The sequence below is a fragment of the Carcharhinus amblyrhynchos genome, chromosome 34, assembly GCF_965287045.1.
Source record: "Carcharhinus amblyrhynchos chromosome 34, sCarAmb.v2.hapA, whole genome shotgun sequence".
Taxonomy (NCBI): Eukaryota; Metazoa; Chordata; class Chondrichthyes; order Carcharhiniformes; family Carcharhinidae; genus Carcharhinus; species Carcharhinus amblyrhynchos.
In genome coordinates, this window is record NC_137357.1 from 1,080,969 (window position 1) to 1,105,865 (window position 24,897).

Below are 24,897 nucleotides of genomic sequence, written 5' to 3' on the forward strand. Positions count from 1 at the left end.
AGGTACCGAGGATTATAGGGAAAAGGTAAGAGAGTAAATAGAATGAATGTCTGATGAGTCATAATCCACTGAAGGGCGGACCAGGCTGGAAGGTCTGAAAGGCCTAATCCTGTTCCAATTTATTCTCAATTTATTATGTACTCATCCCGAACGACTGTCTAAGATATGGAACAATCAAAGATTTATCTCACCCAGAGTGCCGAGATCACCGCTGGAACTTATTAAAGTGAAGATACCGTCAGGGCCCCGGTTCAGCAGCAAGTGCCCACTCTGAGGGTCAATGGTTTCAGTCTCAACATCGTCATAGTCTGTCAAAGCAGGAGCTAAGAGGGAAACGTATTTGAATTGAAATTAATTAGTAATGAAGGACAGTTCGAATCATATCCTTAAATGTCTATTTCCACAGTAATTACGCAACAGAGGCTTTGATCTATGGTGGCATGGAGACCAGTGAATTAGAGCATGGAAAATTATTGGACGAAGCTTTGTTTAGTTTTTGTGTTCAATGTTAGTTCAAATTTATATGTTTCCCAATGAGTCACCGATCCCACAAACCAGTGCACAATTCGCAACCAAGGGAGGCTTCTGGGGAAAAACATGGAACTTCTTAAAAAATGGCATTTACATTGCTTGGAACAATGATAAAACATTGTTTCAGTCTCAACGTTTCTGTAATTGAAATAATTGTGCTGTATCTGAGCTACTTGGAACTGTTTGGAGATTTCAGAAGCTATTTTAGATATTACAGAGTGAGAAGGCTCAAAAGGAAATGGTAGGATGTGAACTTCGACCTACCCTGAATAGAGGAGGAATCCACTTCAGGATATTCTGATCCAAGATCCGTGTCTCCCAAAGTGTGACTGGTGTAATATTCAATCTGATTGAAGGAGTCGATGCTTGAAGAAACTGGTAAGCACAAAAATAATTGGTTGGTTGACAAATTGTTTGTGGAGACATTAAGATGTTGTCGTGACAGAGAGAGATTCAGAAAGTCAGTCGAAATCACAGAAACTTTATCGCCTCTGTGGAAATATCCTGGCATTTGATCCTGGCACCAATTTGGGAGAACAGCCCACAGACTGACTGCAGTGGTCCAGAGTGAAGAACTAGCACGAGCTTATTGGACAAAAGATATTACTCTGGCTCTGCAATGCCCCGTGCCTTGGGACAGATAATGTTTGAGATATCAGAGAACCGGAAATAATGTAAGAAAAAAGCAAATGAAGTAGATTTGAAACTTCCCCTTTTGCAATATAGAAATTCAGAATGCAATTTTATGCATTGCAATATTTCACGGTAAATGACATCAATTTAATAATGAAGTGGTAATCTGACTTATGAATTTGTTCAAGTGGTTAAAAAAAAACTACCATCTCAAGTCTACTTTAGCATGGTCAGCTGATCATTGATCACCAAAGGAGAATGTAACTTGGCCATTGGGTGAATGGCTCCTATGAAAAATCATATCACCAAGTGTGCAGCAACTCGCTCAGCACGGCACCGGAGTGTCAGCTTTATTTTTCTATTGAAGTGTTGGAATGGAACATGGATTGGGAAATATTTGAGAATCAGGAATGATTGGAACTGCCTGGAAACGAGCTGACCGGAAATTGTCCCGTTAACGCTGTATGAGAGGGCAGTTTCCCAAACAAATGGTGGGCTCGAGGAAAGAAAAAACTTTTATGGTGTTTATGGTATCTACTCCGATGACTTTTGTGAGATTTTGATGATGTTGATTATGTGAGAGATCCCACCATGAAAGGTGCACTGACTTCTTTATATTGTTTTAGCGTAAATATTTTCTTTCCTCCTTTTGTCGAAATTCGATTAGCTTTCCTCCAATAATGTTCAATAAACTGATACCGATGTCTTGCCATTCCCCTTTTAGTTTCCTAATCACAACATCAATATTTGCTTTCTGCCAGGAATCTGACATTACACCCTTTAGTAATGATTCAGTGAAAAACTGCAATTCTGCTTCCGCTAGAATTTTTCCTTTCTTTAAAAATGCATGGATGAAAATGTTCCAATTAGTTTGTTTTTGTTCGTTTTTGTTTCTACCTGTCGATGTCATTTCCATTCACATCTTGTGAAGTCATGAATTTAAATCTCATCTCTGGGACAAACTGAAACAAACAATTGATCAATATTTTTGTCATTTCAGCATTGCTGACTGTCTAAAAAAAAAACTATCCTTCGAAAATGTCTGAACTAATATCTGAATTGGCTATTTTGTTTCTGTTTTGATTGCATATTTTGCTGTTTAATTAATACTCCATTATTCACTAATATTGTAGTCCTCCTTTGTCACCTTAACTAATCACATCGCCTTTTTTTCCCAATTTCTCAACTCGCTTGGTTCAGTTCATGACTCCACTGAGTCTAACACATGTCCCACGTTGTTTTTCCTTGTTTGCATTGGAGATGTTTCCTTATATTTATTTATTTTTTGTCTTTTTTTCAGTCCAAAAACGGTTTCAAAATTGCCCATTTTAGCAAAATAATCTATTGTACTCCATGTATTTTCCCAAATTCTATTCTGTCCTGTTAATTGGACGCTGTGTCTGCGGTCAGCAGTGACGTATTAAATTGATTTACATATTCAATGAAATGTTTTCCTTATTATTATTTCGATCAAACTTTGATGTGTGCAAGGTACAAAGCAGTTGGAAATTGGAAACAACAGCTCAGCTCGCTCTATTTACACAGAAGGTAAAAAATATTCTTGAACAATAATGAGCATTGATTATCTAATCAGTATGCAAATACTCTGAAGCTAAATAAGGACATTTAACATGTCTCCGTTCTACATGAGGACAGTGAGGTTAATACTTCTCTTGGCCATGGCTATGGGGGGGAGGGCGGGGGGGTAAACATGAAGCGGCATTTTTGCAGTGTAGCTACGGTTTCTAAAGAAAAACACCAACCTGAAGCACGAGACTGAGTGTGCAGGTCGTCGGGAGGAATATCATCTATTTCTTCATAAATGGCTTGGTCTATAACAGAAGGTGGATCCCAGCTCCCCGCGACAGGTTCTGTTGGAGAATGGTCGGGATTGTTACATTCTGGAACAATATTTCTCTTTTTTTTATTGATTACATATCTCATTCGATGTCGAGGTTAGATTCAAAGAGGGGCCTCGCGGAATTTATCTTGTTTCTCTGCATCATGAATCCAGTGATAATACCACTGCCTCCATCACAAGCAACACTGAGGCATTTAGCGACCAGTGGAGATCAGCGCATAAAATATGAATCAAGATAATTTGGTGCGAGTTCAGATACAGGTAGTCGTACTGTTTATCCATTCAAAACTAGTTGTACGAATGTCAGATTTTCACCAGACTCTCTGGCCATGCGTCAATATGGCCGCTAAGCAGAGGGGCGTCACTCCATACCAAACAGGCCTGAATATCTCCCGTTCTCACCGCATTACATTATTGCCTTGGAAGGATTTTACAGGAAGTTTTGACACTTTTTATTGGTAAAAAGTCTTGGGACCAAGGGTGAAACATCTGACTCAGAGAGGAGGAGGCCACGCACATTACCACCGGCATAGATTATGTAGTATTAGAGAGGTAGTTTTTTTTTTCTCTCTGGGATGCAGTGTTGGCACTGGTGATAGCCTCAAAATGGGTCGAGTACTTTTCGAGAACTTGACACGGCAAAAAAAAACTGAGTGTTGGTTTGAAACCAATTGTAAGTAGAAACAAAATGTCAGTTGCTAAATAATTAATGAATACATTGGAACATAGAAATTAGGAGGAACATAGGAATTAGCAGTGAGATTGGACAATTCCGCCTTTTAAGGCTGCTCCCCCATTCTATCTGATCATGGTCGATCTTATCTTGTTCTCAAAACCAAAAGCATCCCTGCTCCATTTGAGCTTTATTCAGCTTTCATTGATATACATATGTATTTCTTTCCTGAATGTGCTAACTGATCAATCTGCTGACTGATTCTGTCTCGCCTGCACTCTGGACAATCGTTCCACAGGTTCCCAACACTCTGAGAGAAATTGTCCCTCTCCTCAGATTTGGAACTCCTCCGTCTCACTCTAAATCTACGAGCTTTTGTTGTAGAATCTCCAACAAAGGAGAATATCTGCTCAACATCCACTTCAACAATCCCTTTAGAGTCTTATATACCTCCGTCAGATCCGTCCCCCCGCCCAATTCTTTTAAGCTTCATGAGTACAAACCCAAGCTATTCAAATGCTCCTCGTATGGTAGACCTTTCTTCCCTGGAATCAATATGATGAACACTCTCGGAACTGTCTCCAGTGTCACCACATCCTTCATCAGGTATGGAGAATAAATCTGGACACAACATTCCAGGTGTGGTCTCACCACGGCCTTATCCAGTGTTAACATTTCTTTATATTTAAAATCCTGTCCTTTTGCAATAAATGCCAATATTCAATATGCCTTTCTTACTCAACATTGCAATTTCAGGTTTCCGTTCTGTCATTTCTGCACAAGGATACCCAGATCCCTCTGTACTGACACACTTTGAATATGCTTCCCATAAAAATAATCATTTAACTTTATTTTTCTGGAGAAAATGGATGGCCACACAGGTATCCACATTCAGCTCCATTTGTCACATTCTGGCCCATTCTCCAAGCCTGTCAATATTCATCTGTAAACCCTATAAACTCAAGGGTGCCTGCTTTCCCAGTCATCTTAACATCATCCGCGAATCTTGCAATGTTGCACTCTGGCCCGAATCACATGTCGTTATGTCGGTTGTGAATAATAGAGAACTGAATCTTGCGTCATCCCTCGTATTACATTTCCCTCACTCCCCACCCTATGCTTTCTCTCTCTCAACTAGTCCCCTATCCGAGCAAATATTCTGTGCCCAGCACCTGGTATTTAAAATTCTTGTCTAATGCATTCCCGAATCCCGATACGCCAATTCCACGTGATTCCCATCGACCACCTGTCTGTTAAATCCTCAAAAAATCTAGCAAGTTTGTCAAACACAACCTGTCCTTCATGAAAATCGTGCGGACCCCGGTGAATTTCGTTTTGTTTTCCATTTATTAGTTATCTCCTGCCTAATGACTGACTCCAGCAACTTCCCACCACTGAGGTCAAAGGAAGTGGTCTATAGTTTGCCACTTTTTGAGTTTTTTTTTGAATAAGGGTTTCATATTGATGTGTTTCCAATCTATTGGCATCTTTCCTGAACCGAGGAAAAAATGCCATAATATTTCTAATTCACCCACTATCTCTGTTGCCATCTCCTTTAATACTAGAGAATTCAGATCATCAGAGTTCAATTTGATGAATTTAACTTCTTAATCTGTTGCATCAATAATAAATCCCATTTCGTATCTTATAAACTGGTGGATGGAGCAGGAATATAATTGTAGATAACTCCCTTACTTATATATAGTATTTTACTGTTTCTCATGTGGCTTGAAATAGATTACTGACCAATAATCAGTTAATTTGTTTTTGAAATTTATTCAAGTCATTCTATGTAAATCGGCAGAGAAGCCCCTCCGATGGATGAAGCAACATCCATGACTCAGCGTGGGTTCAGGGATATGATTCGGGCCTTACCTTTTATTGATGATCTTCTCTGCATTACTGCCAAAAGGGCGATTAACTCACAGATCAACAGGACACCGAGTGATATGCAGATCACCAGAGGGATGGAGGTGCTTTCATCGTCATTTCCTTGATGAAAGATTCAAGGAAGTTTGTGAGATAAAGTGTCCACAATGTTTTAAATGCTTACATGATTATCAAACACTCAGACTGTCGGTAGAAATTTACAAAAAAAGGCAATACAAATGTGTCACAACTATTAATCTTAATGTAAAATGAGCCGTAACAGTGATTGATATTTATTACTGAGACATACCTGAAGGTGTGGGCGGAACAGTCGGAGATAACTCCGGACCTGATGAAGATACGGTAAAAGGGAGACAATTATTTGCATTGTTGGTCAGAAAGACATTTAAAAACATTAATTAACTTCAGCAAAAATGGGCCGAACAACGTCACACAGTCCCAAACCACACCACTCAATTGGACACTTACCGGAACAAATCACACTGGCATCTTCCTTGTGATCACAGTCAGACTGAGCTAATGATGAAGGACAGTCAAACAGAAAGGATTCACTTCCGGTGCACTTCACCTCATCCAGCCAGATAGTACCGGTACCCTGCCCAAAAGCGGCCCCTCCTGTGGCCTCGAGAGCAGAGCCACAGCCCAGCTGTCTGCAGACAACACTGGCATCGTTCATATCCCAGGAATCATCACACACCGTGCCCCAGGCTCTATTACACCATATCTCCACTCTCCCGGAGCAGCTATTGTTACCTCCAGCCAAACGCAAACTTTGTCCTGGATTTGTTAAAGATAATAAATAAATTATTAACCTTGACGTAGCACAAGAGAGGAATACAATCAGATAACTGGTTTATTAAAGTTGGCAAAACACCTGATCCTCTCTTGCAGCTGTTCACAGTTTCCTGCTCTTGCTTCGGTGTCCCTCGCTCTGTTGATAAGACAAACATGTTGACTCCATGAGCTGCATCAATATTTCAAATGTAAGCAGAATGATTGACTGTGTTACCTGAACAAACGACTCCTGCATCTTCCCAATGATCACAGTTGTGTTGACCCCACGGTTCTGCCTGGCACTGCCAAAGGGTCGACTCATGTGAATGGCATTCCATCTCATCCAACCAAATCGGTCCGGATCCTACTCCGAATGAACGAGCGTCATAATCGATGGAAACAAGAGTGCCGCAATCTAACTGTTTACAGATCACCGCTCCAACATCTAAATCCAGCTTTTCAGCGCAAACTGTTCCCCAGGACCCATTATAGAACACTTCCACTCTGCCCTCACAGCGATGCTTTCCATTCACCAAACGCAGCTCTTTGTGCTCTGTCAAACAAATCATAAATAATCACGCGATTCAAATATCAATTCTGTATCCACGCACTATATGTCTAAGTTGTGTTCACTGTTCGCTTAATTATTGCATAAAGGTCACATAAAAACAGACACAATCAAAAATAAGCAACACTGAGTTTCAGTCGAAACATTTGAACGATGAACCCGATTTATTTATTCGCACAGCTTGCAGCAATGGTGAATTGGGCAATGCTACAGATGCTCTGTGCACGGATTACCAACGGAGCTTCAAGAATTTCCCTGAGTGAAAGCCCACGAATGACAATGTGGAACAGGGCAATCAAGATAAAAGTGGATTAAAATAAATGTTGTAAAATTTCTCGTTACTTCAGTGGCAGAACTTTCGGTGCGACGAAAAAGAACGTCTATTGTGGCAGCAAACTGGCTTGTATAGTTAATACTAAAGAGAACTGCAAAGTATGTATCAAAATGCTAATACATGGCAGGATACACACGCCAATGACAACTTAGTTTTCGTACTGCTCAGTGGAATGGAGCGAATTTTGATGCGAAGAATAAAGTGACAGCATACTTCTTGAGAAATAAGTGATTAAATCAAATATTTTTGCAAAATAATATAGTTATCCGGAACATTTCACACATAAACTGATGAAATTTAAAGCTTGTGACCGTAATAGTCAGTGATATTAATTTGAAGATACATTTATGTCAGGAAATGAGGGATAAAGAAACATAAGGGAACACATCAAAAGTAGGCTATAGAAATATTGTAACGGGAATGATGTCCAGAATAAATAACACAGACAGGGATTTGACAGAAGAGCATTTGAAAGGGCCGTCCTTAGGTATATCAGGAACATATCTTATATATGAAACTTCTAATGTAACTGAACTTGGGGCAGTTACCAGAGCACATGATCTTCACATCTTCTTTATGATTACAGTCGTGTTTACCCCACAATGCATGGGGACATTCCCAGAGAAATGATTCACTCCCGGAACATTCCAGCTCATCCAACCAAATTTGCTGTGAGTCAGGTCCAGCCAAAGCAGGAAGAGGAAGTCGCAATGCATGTCCACAACCCAGCTGCTTGCAAACCACGTCAGCGTCTGTCAGATCCCAGGAATCATCACAAACTGAGCCCCAGATCCCATTGTGATAAATCTCCAGTCGGCCCGCACATCGGCTTCCACCGCCAGAGAGTCTTAACTGCTTGTGTTCTAATGGAATAATGACATAGACGGATTATATTTATTAAACATATTCATCTCTTTACTAAAGCCAAACTATTGTATATTTTGCAGCTAAATTAAAACCTGGATTTTAACTGCCGTTGACTGGGACATTAATTTACCCTCTAGAAAAAAGAAAGTTTCTTTTCAGTGGTAAAATATGCAAGTTGCTAGCTGCGAATTGACATTTCAGACAGTGACCTTTCCTGAGAACTCACACAAGTTGCTGCTAAAATGGTCATCAGTTCCTTGTTATCTCTCAAGAATGCAAGTTTCAAATCTACCCTCATGGCGGCCCTTCCAAAAGACTGGAATGTTATCGAAACTATTCTCAATGAACCGTGCATATTCCAACTCAGCAGCAGCGAACAGCGCACGCTCAAAGCCGCACCCACACCCAATCCCCTTCCTTTCCCTCTTCCTGACCAACAGCCCCACCAGCACTGGTTATTTGATCTTCATTGGATTGTCTGCCGTCAATACAAATTAGCTTCAACATATCATGGTCATTTTCATAGATATCTACGCTCTCCACTATTGACCACCATTTGATCACTACCCCTCGCGATCGTGATAATCAGCGTCCATGAGTCTAATCAACAAAGTAGCACAATGGTTGGCACTGCTGCTTCGCAATGCCAGGGATCTGGGTTCGCCTTTCTTCATCCTTATTCAACAATCGTTATGTTAGTGTCTGGGACACAAGATTACAATCCCCTTCGTAAACGAGACTGTCCCTTCGTTGTGCTGTTGAAAGCCACCCCACTGATCAACACATTAGCCCCTATTGCTAATACTGTCTTTAGCTGTGTTGGTCTCAATTTACTGAAGGGAATTACCTAGAGATTTATAAAGTTGTTAACTTTAAAAAAAAATGATACTGTCATCATATTCCAAACTATTAAGATTTTTTCTTTCTTCCTGGAACATTTTGTCCTACATCCAAGCACGATTGTCAAATATGTCACGAGCATGCTCCCGAAGAGGACGTGAAGTATATTCCCTAATGACCAAGATTATATATAGTCCCTTTCGTTTCTGGAAAAGTGACCTGTTTATTCACCTGAGCACAGAATCCCTACGCCGAGGCTGTCACTGCGATGCGGGTTCAATGAGAATGTGCTGCACTTCCGGAGATGCGATTCGGTTCCTTCACACCGGACATCATTCACCCACACAGGCCCTTCACCCTCTCCGTACTTTGAATTGTTATAGGTGGTTACCGCTTCGCCGCAGCCCAGCCGTCTACAGGTCACATTAGCGTCATTCAGATCCCAGAGGCTGTCCTGCACTCTGCCCCAGCTGTGGTTGTAGTAAATCTCCACTCGCCCATCACACCGACTTTCCCCATTCATCAATCTCAGTGACCAGTTTTCATCTAGGCGAAGAAAGACAAGGAGAATAATGGTTACAGTGCAGCAAATTATATCAAATTGATACATCTCTCACCAGGCCAGCTCCCCCGATGCAGAGGTGAAGGATGTGGTGAGAGGCTGCTGAGCACAGTCAGACAGGAGGCTGAACAGCCACCGTGGCTGCTCTGAATCTGAAGCAAATATATTGATAGACAGAGGGATATAATATGTTTATGGAATTCGAGGATGGGCCAACATTTGGGCGGTCAAATATAGAAATATCCTCTTTAACCCCAGCACCACTTGTTTTCATTATCTTGATTTAGGGACTCACCCGTGCAGATGACACTGACGTCATTTCCATGTGAGCAGTTAAACTCTTCCACGGATGAAACCGGACACTCCCACAACCGGGACTCGTTCCCGCGGCAGTTGTAGTTCTCCTTCCATATTGTCCCATTTCCCTCCCCAAAGGCTGCACCTCTCAGGATTTTCTCTACCGCTCCACACTGAAGATGCTCACAGACCACACTGGCGTCTTCTAAACCAAAGTAAACATCACAGAGCGTCCCCCAGTGTTCTCCATGCAGCACTTCCACCCGGCCGGAGCACCTGTCCTTTCCACCAACCAATCTCGGCCCATGGTTTCCTGTTTCAGGGACAAACACAGGACCAACGAATTAGTACATCAAAATTAGAAGAACACAAGCCAGTTCTTTTTTGTGTGTAAATGGGAAGACAGAGTTTACATCTGCATCCACAATCATAGCCCAGTATTCACAAATGATCACATCGAACTAATTAACATAATATGTGCTAGTTTTCGGAAGGTGCTTCAACCCGAAGTGAACAGTCGATCCTGAAGAGAAAAGCTAATGCGCCATTGGCACAATATATTGTCTTTGGAGAGTGTCTCGTATATTTTTTTACATAATGTGCACAGAGTTTAAGCATTGCGTTGGGATGCAATTATAAAACGATATCCTCAGGAGCAATAAGGTAAGAAAAAAATGGCAAGTGCACCACCAAATTAGACAGAATCTGGGACCGGTTAATTCAGAAAATAAATGTCGTTCGAAAAATTCCTGTGTCATTCTGAAGTTCATGCGCATTATCGGCACGTTCTCCATGCTTTGAAATCTCCTCTACACATGAATATAAGATTCCAACTGAAAGCTGGTGAGTAGATGTAAAACAAGCGCTTGCAATGCTGTTACTGAGCTCACCAATTATTTTGTTTGATGCAAGATATTTGAAATATAAAACCATTTATTCTGCTGCATCAATATCCTCTGTAGAATGCAAGCACTGTTATGCTCTGTGATCGTCCATGCAGTGGGTTCATGGCTTGGGAGACAGAGCACGAATGTGTAACAGCTTCATTAAAAAAAAACTCAAATGTTTAGGAGTAACACATGAAATTGGTCAAGGTATAAATCAGCAATAATAATCTGCTAATTTCAGAACATGACATTTTTTAATTTGAAATGATAATCCAAAATTACAACAAATGACATGAAAAATGAAGGCCTGGTTATTTACCTCCATGCTCGAGAGAAACAGAACTGTCATACCTACTTTGGTGCAATATTAATATTTTTTTCTCTCTAATATTCACAGACTGCACTCACCGGAACAGATCACACTGACATCGTTGCTGTGGGTGCACTCGGACTGACTGACAGGAACATGTGGGCAGTCCGTCAGGCCTGTCTCGCCACCTTCACATTCAAATCTTTCGTTCCATATAATTCCCGCGCCCTCTCCAAAATAAGCCCCTCTTCTAATGGAAATGGCGACTCCACACTGCAGCTCAGCACAGATCACTCTGGCGGTATTCCAATCCAAGTCACGGTCACACACTGTACCAGATTCTATATCGTTATGGATCTCCAGTCTGCCGGAACATGTGGAAGGCCCGGATACTAGTTTTGGAAATCTGTGGGCTGAACAACAACAAATCACAAAACACTAATTATTAAAAAAAAACTCACAACTGGTTAATTACATTATGTCATGAATGGTTCTGAATCTCTTTCCACTCAGTTGCCCCTTAATCTAAAGATGCATCGTACAGGGGAATTTTCGAGATGAAAAAGTGGGCTACGACCAGAGTTGGATGCACCATCGGTGACACTCAGCGGCTGAATGGCCTTCTTCTGCATTAACAAATTGTATAATTATAGGTCTTTCATCAAATTCAATCCATGTCAGTGTTGATTCTCTCCAGGAGACGTGTTCAGTCTCACAGCGGTTCCTTTGGAACACCCTTCCCCATTCCCCCTTTAATTAAATCAACTTCTGGTTTATCACAACAAATTCTAAATAAAGCTGCCCCCTATCGCCTGGGGATGGAGAATATCAGAATGTGCAACAAGCGGACCTCAATCAATAACATATGGAATTCTTTGCACAGGGACAGACTCACTGCTAGACATCATACAAAAACAACATTCTTTATTGTTTTTCGGCGCTGAAACGTGTTGAGAATGGACGTTCTGAAATTGCTTCAAGCAGAACTGAAACGATGCATCCCAGAATGTCTAAATGGGGATTAGCAAACAACACTTGAGCTTTACTGAGGGTCCACTTGCACAGATCACTAAACCAAAAAGGCCAGATGCAAAATGTAACCAAAATCCGAAGGAATTTTAGCGTTTCTATTTAGAGGGCTAGAATATGAAGTTGCGGGGGTGGGGGGGTGGGTGGGTTTCTGCTTCAAGTTTCAAAAATATTGTTCAGTCCATTTTTTTAAATGACAAATTCTTTACGTAAACTGGTAGAGTGTAGATAAGAAAAAGCAAACCATTGATTATATGATTTAATTATGTTGCAAGCATTTCCTGTTCTGGAAAATATTCCACTGGGAATGTCCCAGACTACTGGTTACCGAGCCTGGGTCTAGACAACATCTCCTTCTATCAGCTTACACTGTGTGAAATCTGCCTGAAGCTGCAGCAGGTTAAATATTAAAACAACTAATCTTCCTTCATTTTATTCTGGAGAAAATATCGACTACCGCACATTTATTTATAATACAACCTCCTGAACAAATTGATCCAGCACAATTTATTCAAATACAACAGAACACTCCACCAATAACATTTCTGATTTCTCTCCCTGACAGACTCTAATAGTAATTAGCACGCGTGGAAATCATGTAGGGACAAGTGGGATTCATCAGATTCAGGGAGTGAGAGGGAGATAAGTTTCCAAATGGTATCAAACAATTTGAGAAGAAGATTTACATGACAGTTATTAAAACAAGACGCCTGGAGAGACAGGGGATATCCAGCCAGTCCCCTCTCACACAAAATCAGAAAATGTTGCAACAATTCAGCAGCTGTGGCAGGAATCGTGGCGAGGGAAGAATAGAGGGAAGTTTCCAGTCCGCATGACTCTCCTCCAGACCCTTCCCATCCTCACTCCGCTCTTGGAACACCTTCAATCTGCCCACTGATTGCTGCTCTGAAAGTAGCCGCAGTGACTGGATAAGCGCTCTATGGCCTCCGCAATCAATAGTCAGTAAATGTCAAACACATGGACAGAGACACCCGGATTTAATTCAGAGACAGCCGCCAATTCTGACGGAGTGCCGAATGATCCGGACTCCCCTTAAATGTACCTCTGTACACAGCCAGCCGATCAATGCATGCCTGATCTTTGGACTCCACTCAGGCAAGATCGGGACACCTGAGCACGCTAGGACGTCCCTCGACCACCTCCACCCTCCTCCTTCTCCACGAGCCTGTCCGCGCCCCGCCCCTTCCCCCACTTCCCCCCTCTCCCGCACCCCCACCGTGTTTGCTGTCAAGCCTGTCTGTGTGTCCAGGCGTGTGGTTATGTCGGTTGAGGCATTCGGGGAGGGGTGTTCGTGGAGATCTCGAAGGTTTGGAGGATGGGGATTTTCGTCTGAGCGAACAACTTCTGGACCCCGATGCAAAACAACAAGCATTAACAATTGGACGATTTGGAGTTAAGTTAAAATAGCAAAAAAAAAACGCTGCGGATAGATGAAGATAAACGGTTGTTCAGCAGAAGCCTAATTGTTGTCCAGGGTTTGCTCTGTGTGACCCTGGAATGCTTCACTATTTGTTGAATGGTGATCGGAACTGAACAGTGAGGAACCAGGAGCGAACAACTCCTCTCCTGAACATAGCTAACAGCAAGCGCTCAGCTCAAGGACACAGCGGGCCTGTGCACTGTTGTGGTAATTGTTAATCACTCTATTAATTCAGGAATCATAGAATGCTACCGTGTAGAAAGAGGCCATTCGGTGCATCGAGTCTGCACCAACCACAACCCCACCCAGGCCCCATCCTTATATCCCTACATATTTACCCATTAGTTTATCTAATCATTGCATCCCGAGACACTCAGGGTAACTTAGAAAGGTTAATCAACCTTGCCCGCACATTTTTGGACTCTCATTGCTATGACATTATTAGAAACGTAAATCCTGGTGTTAATGTAACAGCACTTCTGTTTTCAGAACAGTTAAATTATTCACCACTCTCTTTACCGTCTCAGAATATTTTACCCGCCGTTTCCCGGAGAGCAGGCTGTAGATGGTGGAAAGATTTTTTTTTTACCTGAGCAAATCACGCTGGCATCACGGGAATGCAAATAGCCATAGTAAGGGTCGTAGCGATGGTCCACCCATGGATCTGAGCGACATTCCCGCAGGGCGGTCTCGGTCCCTTCGCACTGAACATCCGACGCCACAATGGGTCCGGATCCTCCCCCAAAGTGACCCTCGCCTGGTGCAGAGAGCGCGGTCCCGCAGCCCAGCTCCCCACACACAACATCGGCGTCCCGCTGGTCCCAGCCAAGATCAAACGCAGTCCCCCACTGTCCCCTGTAGTGAATCTCCACTCTCCCAGCGCACCGACTCTGCCCATTCGCCAGTCTCAGCTTCACCACCTCTGGAAAATGTAGAAATAAACCAGCCGTTATTGGCCAGCTGATGCAACAGGAGCCAAATCAAACATCGAATGTGTCCAGGATATCAACAAGCTTTTTGATAATATGATACATATGAAACGAGAATTTGGATTGACAGGGGGAAACATTCGTAAATCAGTTGGAACTTGGAAGCATCATACGGCTGCGTCAGGCAGGAGTGCCAATAGGTGTTTAATTGATTCAATCCACACATCTCAGGACTGTCATAGTCCGCGGTCCACCATACTGCCTGGACTAATATAGTGGAATCCCAATCTGAGCATGGATTCGACATCTACCATCACTGTGGTACCAGGGCCGCCCTGCTGCAGCCGGCTGAATCGGGCAGTCAGGTAGTCTCCAGCCCTTCCCGGGGCGGTAAGATGCAGCGAGGTCTCGGCGGAACCCTTTTATACCGGAGGTGGAAGGGCCAGAACATCGCACTGCATTTCAGTGCTGGCTGGTAACTCGGGATGTGAAATTTATTTGTAAACGGCAGCGGGACCACGTTGCCTCTCACCCTCCTCCTCAGAATGTTGTTCCGAATTAGGGAGCAGCAATTAAAACTTGTCAGGAAAACATTGCAAGAACATTTTCCTTCACAACAGACAGGCAGACATTGAACGGAACCATTGAACACAAAGATACTGAATTTGTCTCCGGGATTTATCATTCAGTTGGATGGATGAGTGCAGTAAAATGACAGATATGAACTTGGAGGGCGATTACCTGATGGATCAGCCTGGCTGTTCCCTGGTCTGCCTGAAATGAAATTTTGAAAATTAGTCTTTGCTGGAACACGAGATGAATAAAATTTCCAAAACCGTGTTTCTCATGTCAACACGGTGGATCTGTGTTATTCCTCCACTACATGAATTACAATCACTCGACGTTAAAAAGTGTTATTCAAATTACCACACCCGTGATATTTTGGCCCCTGAATATCCTGGTCTCATTACATTTAACCATGTGTTACCATATTCCCAAATAGGGGTATTTTGTGTCAGTCAAATCTCCTAATCACTTTTAGTTCCTAGTTTACGTAATAGAATCAACAGGGCAGTGATTCTTGTCTCCGGTTGGATTGCTGAAATTTATAACTTGATCCACAGAGTAACAATGATAAAGTTACTCGAATATCTCTGCACCAACGTCCACAATACGGACAGGGCGTCATTTATTTCCAATGCAGACAATCCTCAGCTATCCTTATCAACTCTTTGCAAACAATATCACTGATGTTGTAATCATTGCCAGAATTGTGGGATAACATTTCAATATTTACTCAAAATGTTCACAATTTCTATGGTCCAACTGGAATTTCTGGACTCCCTTCACCCATTCCGTCTTCCTATCTTTTGCTCCACTGAATCATTGACCCATTTCAAAAACACAGAAGAACGAAAAATACAGCACAGAAACAGCTCCGTTGGCCTTTCAAGTCTCTGTCCATCATGATATGCAACAAAGAGAAACAAGACATACTGTCCTATTTCCTTCCGTATCTTTCTACTTCTTCCTTATTCAAGTGCCCATCCAGATGCCTCTTAAATATTGATAATGTGTCCGCTTCCATCACCTCCTCTGGCAGCGTGTTCCAGGCACACACTACTTTCTCAGCTTCTCTCACACTTCTTCCCTAAACTTTCCCCCTCTCACTTTAAGCCTGCGCCCCTTTTCTTTCTGCAGCAGATCACTAATGACACTAAAAAGCAATGGAATAGAAGGTGTTGGTCAGTAGCCTGATTTGCTGGAAATCCCAGCCATCACCTGAATCATTTGTGTACCGAGGAGATGATACACAGCAACAAATGATCAAGACTGACACAGCGGTTCATTCCAAACCCGCGATTTCTACCACCTAGAAGTACAAGGACAGGCCTACAGCAATACCCTGAATTGCGCATCGCCTTCTAAGCTGGTCAAAATGCTGAGTTGGGACGATATCGGGGTTGCTTCACACTCGTGTGAGCTCAATCCCTAATGTCACTCTGCCTGCACCAGTGCATCATGTACTGCAGCCAGGCATCAAAAAAAAGCCCAGAGATCAATTTCTGAAGACATCTGGGTACAGACAATAAATGCTGCCATTGCCAGGGACACTGACTTCACAAAAGAGAGCATAATAATAACAAGAGTGCAAAGGCCGTGTCTGAATGTGGAAATTAATTTTTTTTGAAATAGATATAATGAAAGTTTGGTCGGGTATAATGTCGGGCCATTTCCAGATCACAGGACGTGATTAGCACAAAACTGTAAGGCAGCAAATATACCTCCCCATGACTGAGTACTCGATCTGTCAAATAATGTTTTATCTTGAACTATGGGACCCAGCACGTAACAAATAAATATCGATGTTGCGAGTGGAATTAATTAAATAACTTGATACTCGTTGTTTAAAACCACCGTTAAACACTGGAAAAATTTACCTCGCGGCAGAAAGGGCAGATTATGAGTCACCAGTGGAAGAATAATTTCCAAATGCATGGTCATACCAAATTAATACTTCCCTAATGTAAGATATCACAGATAGAAAATAAGCGGACCCTTAACCAATCTTTGCGAAATAGGGTGATATTTTTCTGGGTTCTGGAGGCCGAAGCTAACAGTATAAAATGGTTCAGAACATTTTACAAGGAAACGGTGAAGTTCCCCAAACTGGAACGTGTAACGGGTTTGCATGGATCGTTATAAGTAACAGAAATCTCAATGCATATTTAGAGTGTCTGGAAAGGCGCTGAAAAGTATCTACTGATTGTTACATAAAGCTGATGTTAATGTATTGTTTAGAAAACGTTGTTTTGATTTCTAAACCTCATTGTTCCAAATAGCTACCAGAAATACTCATGCTGCAAATTCGCGGAAGAGGACCGAATTTTCACGTTCTGATTATTTCGCTGGTGCCACTGATATTGCGTATACTGCTTAATCTGCCGGTTAAAGCAATGTTACTCCCACATAGATTGAATATTAAACGTTTCAGTATTTACTTCCATGTCCACTACTCCAACTCAAAATAATTTGTTTAACATATGGCAGCTCACTGTACCACAGGGCGAGCATACAGCTCTTCCACTGAGAAATATCTATCCCAAATCTGTGTACACATTAGAACATAAGAACATAAGAAATAGGAGCAGGAGTAGGCCATCTAGCCCCTCGAGCCTGCCCCGCCATTCAATAAGATCATGGCTGATCTGTCGCTGCTCAGTTCCACTTTCCCGCTTTCTCCCCATAACCCTTAATCCCCTCTATTCTATTGATAGTAACTAGACCTTTTACTGGGATTCTGCAAGCGGTTAATTCACCGAGATTCCATTCGGCAATGTTCGCTATTCGAACAATAGCGGCAATCTATACCCAGATTGCGCCGTTCAGCTAGAATTTCAAGTCAAGTCTGTTCCGTCTGTACAGCAGACCCAGTGAAGTATTTAATTCTACCTGCCGCCGTATCTGGGATTGATTCAGTGGTGCATCTAATTTTCTTATTCACTTGCTGTTGTTTTTGGAGACTAATGATCTGGAAATGCAACATTGCCCAAAGTATGTTGTGATAATTTTCGGCAAATTAAGCCAACGATTTCAATGTCCGCTTTATAACTGCGAGCTAACTGGCGATTCAGTAGCAAGAAAAAAAATAATGAGATGAGATTACTGAGCAGAGGATTTATTGCATCACAACATAACATTTGTTCTGCTTGCTTCTGTAAGACATGTCCTTTCAAGCAACTGGAAAGTCCAAACACTATTTTTTAAGAGTTTATTTTGCGGACTCTCCGTCCTTTACTGTGTGAAGTGTTTGATAACAGTAATGGGGCGCTTCTCTATCAGTTAACCAGCATTTTCAGTGACATTCGGATTAATGAATATAACCAAAGAGGCACGTTGGGAACCGAGCGAAAATGAACCGAGTCAACGACTGAAATGGAGCAAAACTACTTGGTCTGTGGAAGGAGGTGAAGGAACAGTTCTCGATCTGCCACAGAAAACGGCATGAGACACAGAGAGAACATGAACACGTGGAATACTTTTGAGAAATAAAAATAATTAGAAACTGAAAAAAAATCACTGTGTAGAAATATTAATTTAACACATTCTGGTCATATTCCGTAGGAGATATGAAACAATTGAGCAACAAACTTCACAAAGCATTTCACGCATATTTAGCAAATTACATTATCAACATAACAAGATAAGTGTTTTCTTCATAATAATAAAATTAATTACTCATATTATTAAATTAATTATAAGATTAATCTTATTAAAATAAGATTATTAATTAATTTTATTCTTAATTGCAATTCATATTATAGCGTTAAATGCATTATTCACAGAACTAGCCCATCACTTTGAGGCTGAGACACCTATTTTAAATGAATTGTTTTCACTCTACACGCGTTCAGACAGAAAATATACTGAGAAATATCAAGAGAAATATATATGGACGGTCCTGGCCAAAATTCCCGCATTTTTAAACTCAGTGAGTTGGTTTCCACTCAAACTCCTTTTCAGCAGATTCTAACAGCCACTGCTCTCATTTGTACCAACACAAATCAAGTTATCCGAATAGAGGTTTTACAGTAATATGTTGTCCATGCACACGTGCGGTATTTCCATTCAATTTTTTATTTAAATCTCAGGTTGCCGTAAGTCCCGGCCGAGAAATTAAAACATGCATTAATCAGATGTTCTATATTCTAAATGTATTCGAAAGGAAATACGTTAAAAAAGAAACAGGGAATCTAAATTATTCACCAACTGAAACGTCTGCTACTTAAACTCCCAATTCCAATGCACACTTCATAACAACGAAGGAAGCATTTGAAAAGATTAGAGTTTTTTTTTCATCAGTACAGTGGAGAATCCACTGCTCAAAAGAAACCCACATAATTTCCCAGATTGAGATTTGACAGTCCATTTTGATTTCCAACTCCAATTTATTTATTCTGCACAAGAATGTCTGGTAGACGGCGATTAAATACAACTTCTGTTGGGCACTTGTGGCCTCAGAGCAATATTCGGCCGATGTGTTAGGCCCCTAGGCCCAAAGAGACTGTGCCGAGTGAAATAAAACCAATTCGGTCTCACCCCACTAGACTGTTCTTGGCTCCTTTGTGCGTTATAATACTTCAACCGCAAAAGGAAGTATGTTTTCAATGTGCTGAGCACTTCTTCATTTTCCAGCTTTTCAGACACTGGACTCGCCTCCTCTCATTGTAAATTGATGTACATTAATATTCCATTACCTCCAGATGGCACTTATTATTCAAATCATCAAATTTCTCTTACATCTGTCACTAACATTTTTATTACGGAATCTCTCTCTCTCTCTCGTTCTATATATATATAAATATATATACCCATATACACATGCTAAAATTTTATGTCACTGAATTCTCAATATGCATCGGGATACTTTCAATCAATCATAACTCACAGTTGAGAAGCTGCAATGCAATTAGAGTCAGGAAGGAGCGCAGCATCGTCCCGACTGTCGGTTACTGCGATCAGACTTGACTATTCACCGAGTTTTGTACACCGGTACCGGGCTGTCCTTCCAACACTTTCTAAAACACCAAACGCTCCAGGAATGAATTCTTTGTTCAGAAAATAATATTTCCTCCCATTTGGTTAATTAATGCTCCCAATTATCAAATTTAAATTGCCGTTTGATAAAAGATACCAATGACAGTTATATCCACCTCCTTCCCCTGTGCGGCTAATGAGGCCTACATTTTTGATAAGGAAGTGAGTCACTAACCCAGCATCGGATCATCGAATCATCATAACTTATTACACAGGCACAGGCGAGTGAAGAAAATGTATATGGAAAATGTTTGCAAATCATATTCGGCCTGCACTAGATTATTTACATTTTTTGCAATGTTTTGCCACTTTTTGCAAAGAACAATTTCCGAGGAACAGTTGAAGGCCGGAGAGACGATGAGTTAAAATTTCCAGGGGAAATGGACTGCTGTGATGTGGAGAAAATGCATAAATTGCATGTCAGATCCAATCACTTTCCTCAAGAAATCTGTGAGTGAGTGTTCTCACCGACAAGTCCAATCTAATCGGCTGTTGAAGACTCCTATTGAGTCCGAATACAGCCTGTATTCACAACCTGATTTTCACGTCTTCACAAGCGAAAAGTGAAGAGATTTCACTCCAGCGGCAACTCAAGCAAGAAGTTCAAATCTGTAACATCTGGAATCATTTTTTTTCCCCCGAGTGAAAACAGACCTTTTGCTCCTCGCTCTGAGAACAACCTCCAAAGTTTTTACTGTCTTCTATTTGCAGAACAATATTCTCGAAATACAGAAAGCCCAATTTGTGAAGATTCTTAATATGTAACATTTCTATCCGGAAATCCTAGATTAAATGCTTCTGTTAAAAGACTGTTCATCTCTGTTTGAACTTAATTACTTTTTGAACATACTTTAGAAGCACCATTACATATCTGAGCGATTTTGCTGCCTCCGCCCAGTTTAGAGTGACAGAGTTCGGCGGGACTGTGCCGCTCAGAAATATTTCTTATCTGCTGGGCAAATGTGATTTTATTTTCATGATCAACTTGAGAGTCATTTGAGTGAATATCTTTACAGAGCCGCGTTTAGAGAGAGGAAGCCCACAGACATATTTGTTCCATACAGGAAGAAATGATTCCTGAGAAGCTGAACAATTGGTATTGAGTTACACTCCGTGTCATCCCGAAGCAGCTCACTGTCTGCGCAGCCTCAGAACACTCGCTGCGCAGTTGCTGAACCGACAGGAAGCACCTGGCCTGGTGGTCAGGTCTCTGCTCGCATGTTAGTCGCTGCTACACTTTAACATTGACAGATTGCAATTGCACATTGGAACTTGTGACGGGCAGTGCACTGGGACATGTAAAACTTCAAGTACCTTCATGAATTCACCAGCAGCATGTGACAGAACGGCATCTACAAATAGTTATCAGGGACTCCAGGAATAGTGTGTCGCTGAACGTTATTAAATTTCACTTGTGTTCAACAAATTTGAAATTATTGGTGTGAGTTTAAACCGATTGTCTGGGCTGTATAAATCAATACACTACACATAGACATTTGACACGCTTAGACGCGGAGGGCCCACCATTCAGCTCCATATCTATTATCCCTCAGTGCTTCCCCCGTGAACACAGCAGACCGGGTGCACAAGTTCACCGAGAGCTTTGAGATGAGAGCAGATACGATCTTGGGATAATGGGTGTCTTTATTTGCAAAATACATTTACAGTTTTTGGTCACTTTCAATGTTGTTCAGTTCCCAAAAATGTATCCAATCTGTGAAATGATAGACTGCAAACACGGAGTGATTTCCATGTGAGTCATTTTGTGACGTTGGCATCCCTGACTTCCTTTATCACCGAGAGGGCGGCTTAAGCACTGTAGTCACTTTGTGATGCGACAAAGTCTTAAGCAGGTACTGGGTGCCATGGAAATTAGAGATTCAGATATTGATATGTGATCCAGTGTGGAGACTTATTACAGATTGGTTATTTAGGAAATACTGCGGGTATCGAGTCAGTTTATGGAGGTGGAATTTACAAGCATTGGTTGGTCTTTGATATCATTAGCATCAATCTTTCCATTTGGCAGCACCTGTCTGTAAAACATATTAACTCCTTCTACCTCCAAATTCTGTGTCTTAACACTGGGTCAGTTCTTGTCAAAACTTGTCAAGTTACCCTGGTTTTAGCTTATTGATCAATGTCTTTTGTCTTTTGTCATCCAGTGTCTAAAGTCTGTCTGGGGTCACTCTGTCCTTTCAGATTCAGTGTTACAGGCCTGGTTGGGGTTACTGTAATTTGAGATTCAGTGTCAGAGGCCGGGCTGTGCTGGAAATGTTATTTGAGATTCAAGGTTTCAGGCCTGGCAGAGTTCACTCTGTCCATGAAGATTCAGTGTCATAGGCTTGGTAATATTCACTCTGTCCTTTGCGATCCAAGGTCTTAGGGCTGGCAGAGTGCACAGTGTCCTTTCAGATTCAGTGTCACAGGCCTGGCTGGGTTCACTGTGTCCTTTCAGATTCAGTGTCACAGGCCTGGCTGGGTTCACTCTGTCCTTTCAGATTCAGTGTCACAGGCCTGGCTGGGTTCACTCTGTCCTTTCAGATTCAGTGTCACAGGCCTGGCTGGGCTCACTGTGTCCTTTCAGATTCAGTGTCACAGGCCTGGCTGGGTTCACTGTGTCCTTTCAGATTCAGTGTCACAGGCCTGGCTGGGTTCACTGTGTCCTTTCAGATTCAGTGTCACAGACCTGGCTGTGTTCACTGTGTCCTTTCAGATTCAGTGTCACAGGCCTGGCTGTGTTCGAACTGTTATTTGGGATTCAGTGTCACAGGCCTGTCTGTGTTAATTCTGTCCTTTAAGTTTCAGTGTCACAGCCCTGGCTGTGTTTGAACTATTATTTGAGATGCAAATCTCATGCCTGGCAGGGTTCAGGCTGTTCTTTGAGATTCACTGTCATCGGCCTTTATTGCTTCAGTCTGTCTTTAAATTCAGTGTCACAGACCTGGCTGAATAAACTGTGTCCTCTCAGATTCAGTGTTACAGGCCTGGTTCTGTTCAATCTGTCATTTCAGATTCAATGTCACAGGTCTGGCTGTATTCACACTGCCCTTTGAGATTCAGTGTTACAGACCTGGCTGGATTCAGTATGTGTTTTGAGATTCAGCGTCACGGGCATGTGTGGGTTCACTGTATCCTGTATGTTTGAGTGTCACAGGCCTGGCTGGGTTCACTCTGTCCTTTGACAATCACTGTCACATGCGTGGCTCGGTTCACTGTGTCATATGAGGTTCAGTGTCACAGGCTGGCCTGGAGATGGAGAGAGTGTGGTGGCTTACTGAGTGTATTGAGATAGCATCAACAGCGGATCGAGAGAGTGAGGGGGAACTGAGTGCAGTGAGATAGCATCAGCAGCAAATGGAGAGAGGGGCAAATGAGTGCATTGAGTCAGCATCACCAGTAGATGGAGATAGTGAGTATTCTAAATGAGTGTGGTAAGACAGGGACACCAGGAGATGGAGACAGTGAGTATTCTAACTGAGTGTGGTAAGACAGGGACACCAGGAGATGGAGACAGTGAGGGGGTAACTGAGAGGACATGGACAGGTTGTTCTAATGTGGTAAACAATAAGGATGTCTGTGGGATGTGGCAGGTCACAGGCTGGGAGTTGAAACTGGGTAAACAGAAGGAGAGCAGCAGGATGTGTGAGGTCACAGATTGGTGAAGTGTAGCAGTAAATGAGGATGTAGGGTAATTTTGAGGACACAGACAATGTGGTGAAATGTAGAGATGACTCAGGATAACAGAAGGCCTTCTGAGTACAAAGAAAAATTGTTGATTTGTAGATAGCAGTGAGGATAATAACAGTGTTTGGGGGACACAGAGAAATGTGTGAGAAGTAGAAAGAGTGAGGATAACAGTTGGATATGAGAGGACACAGGTAGATTGGTGAGACATAGTTAGCAGTATGGATAATAGCAGGGTTTGGGGTGCCAGACAGATTGCTGAAATGTAGTAAATAATGATGATTATGATCAAATTTGGGAGGACACAGAGGGATGGGAGAAGGGCAATAGCAGTGAGAGTGACAACAGGAATTGGCAGGACACAGAGAGGATGGTGAAATGTTGTAATGAGTGACGATAGAGCTCGGATTCTGGAAAGACAGGCAGTTTACTCTAACGTAACAAAGAATAAGGATAACAGGAGGATTTGTCATGATAGCAAATGTTGGGGATATATCCAGGATTTGTGTGCACACTGGCTGATTGGATATCAGTAAGCAGTGAGGATATCAATTAGCTTTTGGAGGATAGGGATCCGTGTTAAAATGTAGAAAACAAGGTGGACAACCGCAAGTTTCAGAGGGATGGAGACAGAATGGTGAAATGTGGTAAACATTGTGGATAACAGTAAGTTTCAGCGGAATCAGGCGGAATGGTGAAATGTAGTAAACATTGTGGATAAAAGCAGTGTTTCTGAGAACATGCACGGCTTGGTGAAATGTTGGAAAGAGTGATGGTAGAGGCAGGATTTAGGAAGCTAATGAGAGATTGTGAGAATAACAATAGGATTTGGAAGAGGCAGGAAATGGATGAAATGTGCTAAACTGTGTGGATAGTGGAGGATTTGTGTGTTGGGGTAATGCTGGAATGAAGCATGGTGCTGTATCAAGTTGTGGGGGAAATACAGTTCTCTGTGTGGTATCTAGAGACAGAAATGAAGAGAAAGGAATCAAACCGTGTATCTAACTGTCATAATCTTTATTTAATAGTGTAAGAATGGTCGCTACTACAAAATGGAAATCAAATGCATATGACAATAATAAGTACCAAATTTTGAATTATAATCCCGGCTCTGCTCCACAATGTAATGTGATATAAGAGCTTTAATACAAACAGTGCAACACCGGATATACATTCCATTCTGCTC

General features: G+C 41.9%; 1 protein-coding gene across 1 annotated transcript in view; it reads right to left on the bottom strand.

The window, feature by feature from the left end:
* LOC145361224 (scavenger receptor cysteine-rich type 1 protein M130-like) overlaps window positions 1-24,897 on the bottom strand; it is a 253,499-nt gene that overhangs the window by 542 nt on the left and 228,060 nt on the right. Inside the window, exons 3-9 of the mRNA XM_080216861.1 lie at window positions 7,813-8,127; window positions 6,598-6,915; window positions 6,057-6,365; window positions 5,878-5,916; window positions 2,928-3,035; window positions 796-906; window positions 192-323 (exon numbers count right to left, since the gene is read on the bottom strand). Of these exons, the coding sequence (XP_080072987.1) occupies window positions 192-323; window positions 796-906; window positions 2,928-3,035; window positions 5,878-5,916; window positions 6,057-6,365; window positions 6,598-6,915; window positions 7,813-8,127 (1,332 nt within the window). The remainder of the gene's footprint in view (window positions 1-191; window positions 324-795; window positions 907-2,927; window positions 3,036-5,877; window positions 5,917-6,056; window positions 6,366-6,597; window positions 6,916-7,812; window positions 8,128-24,897) is intronic.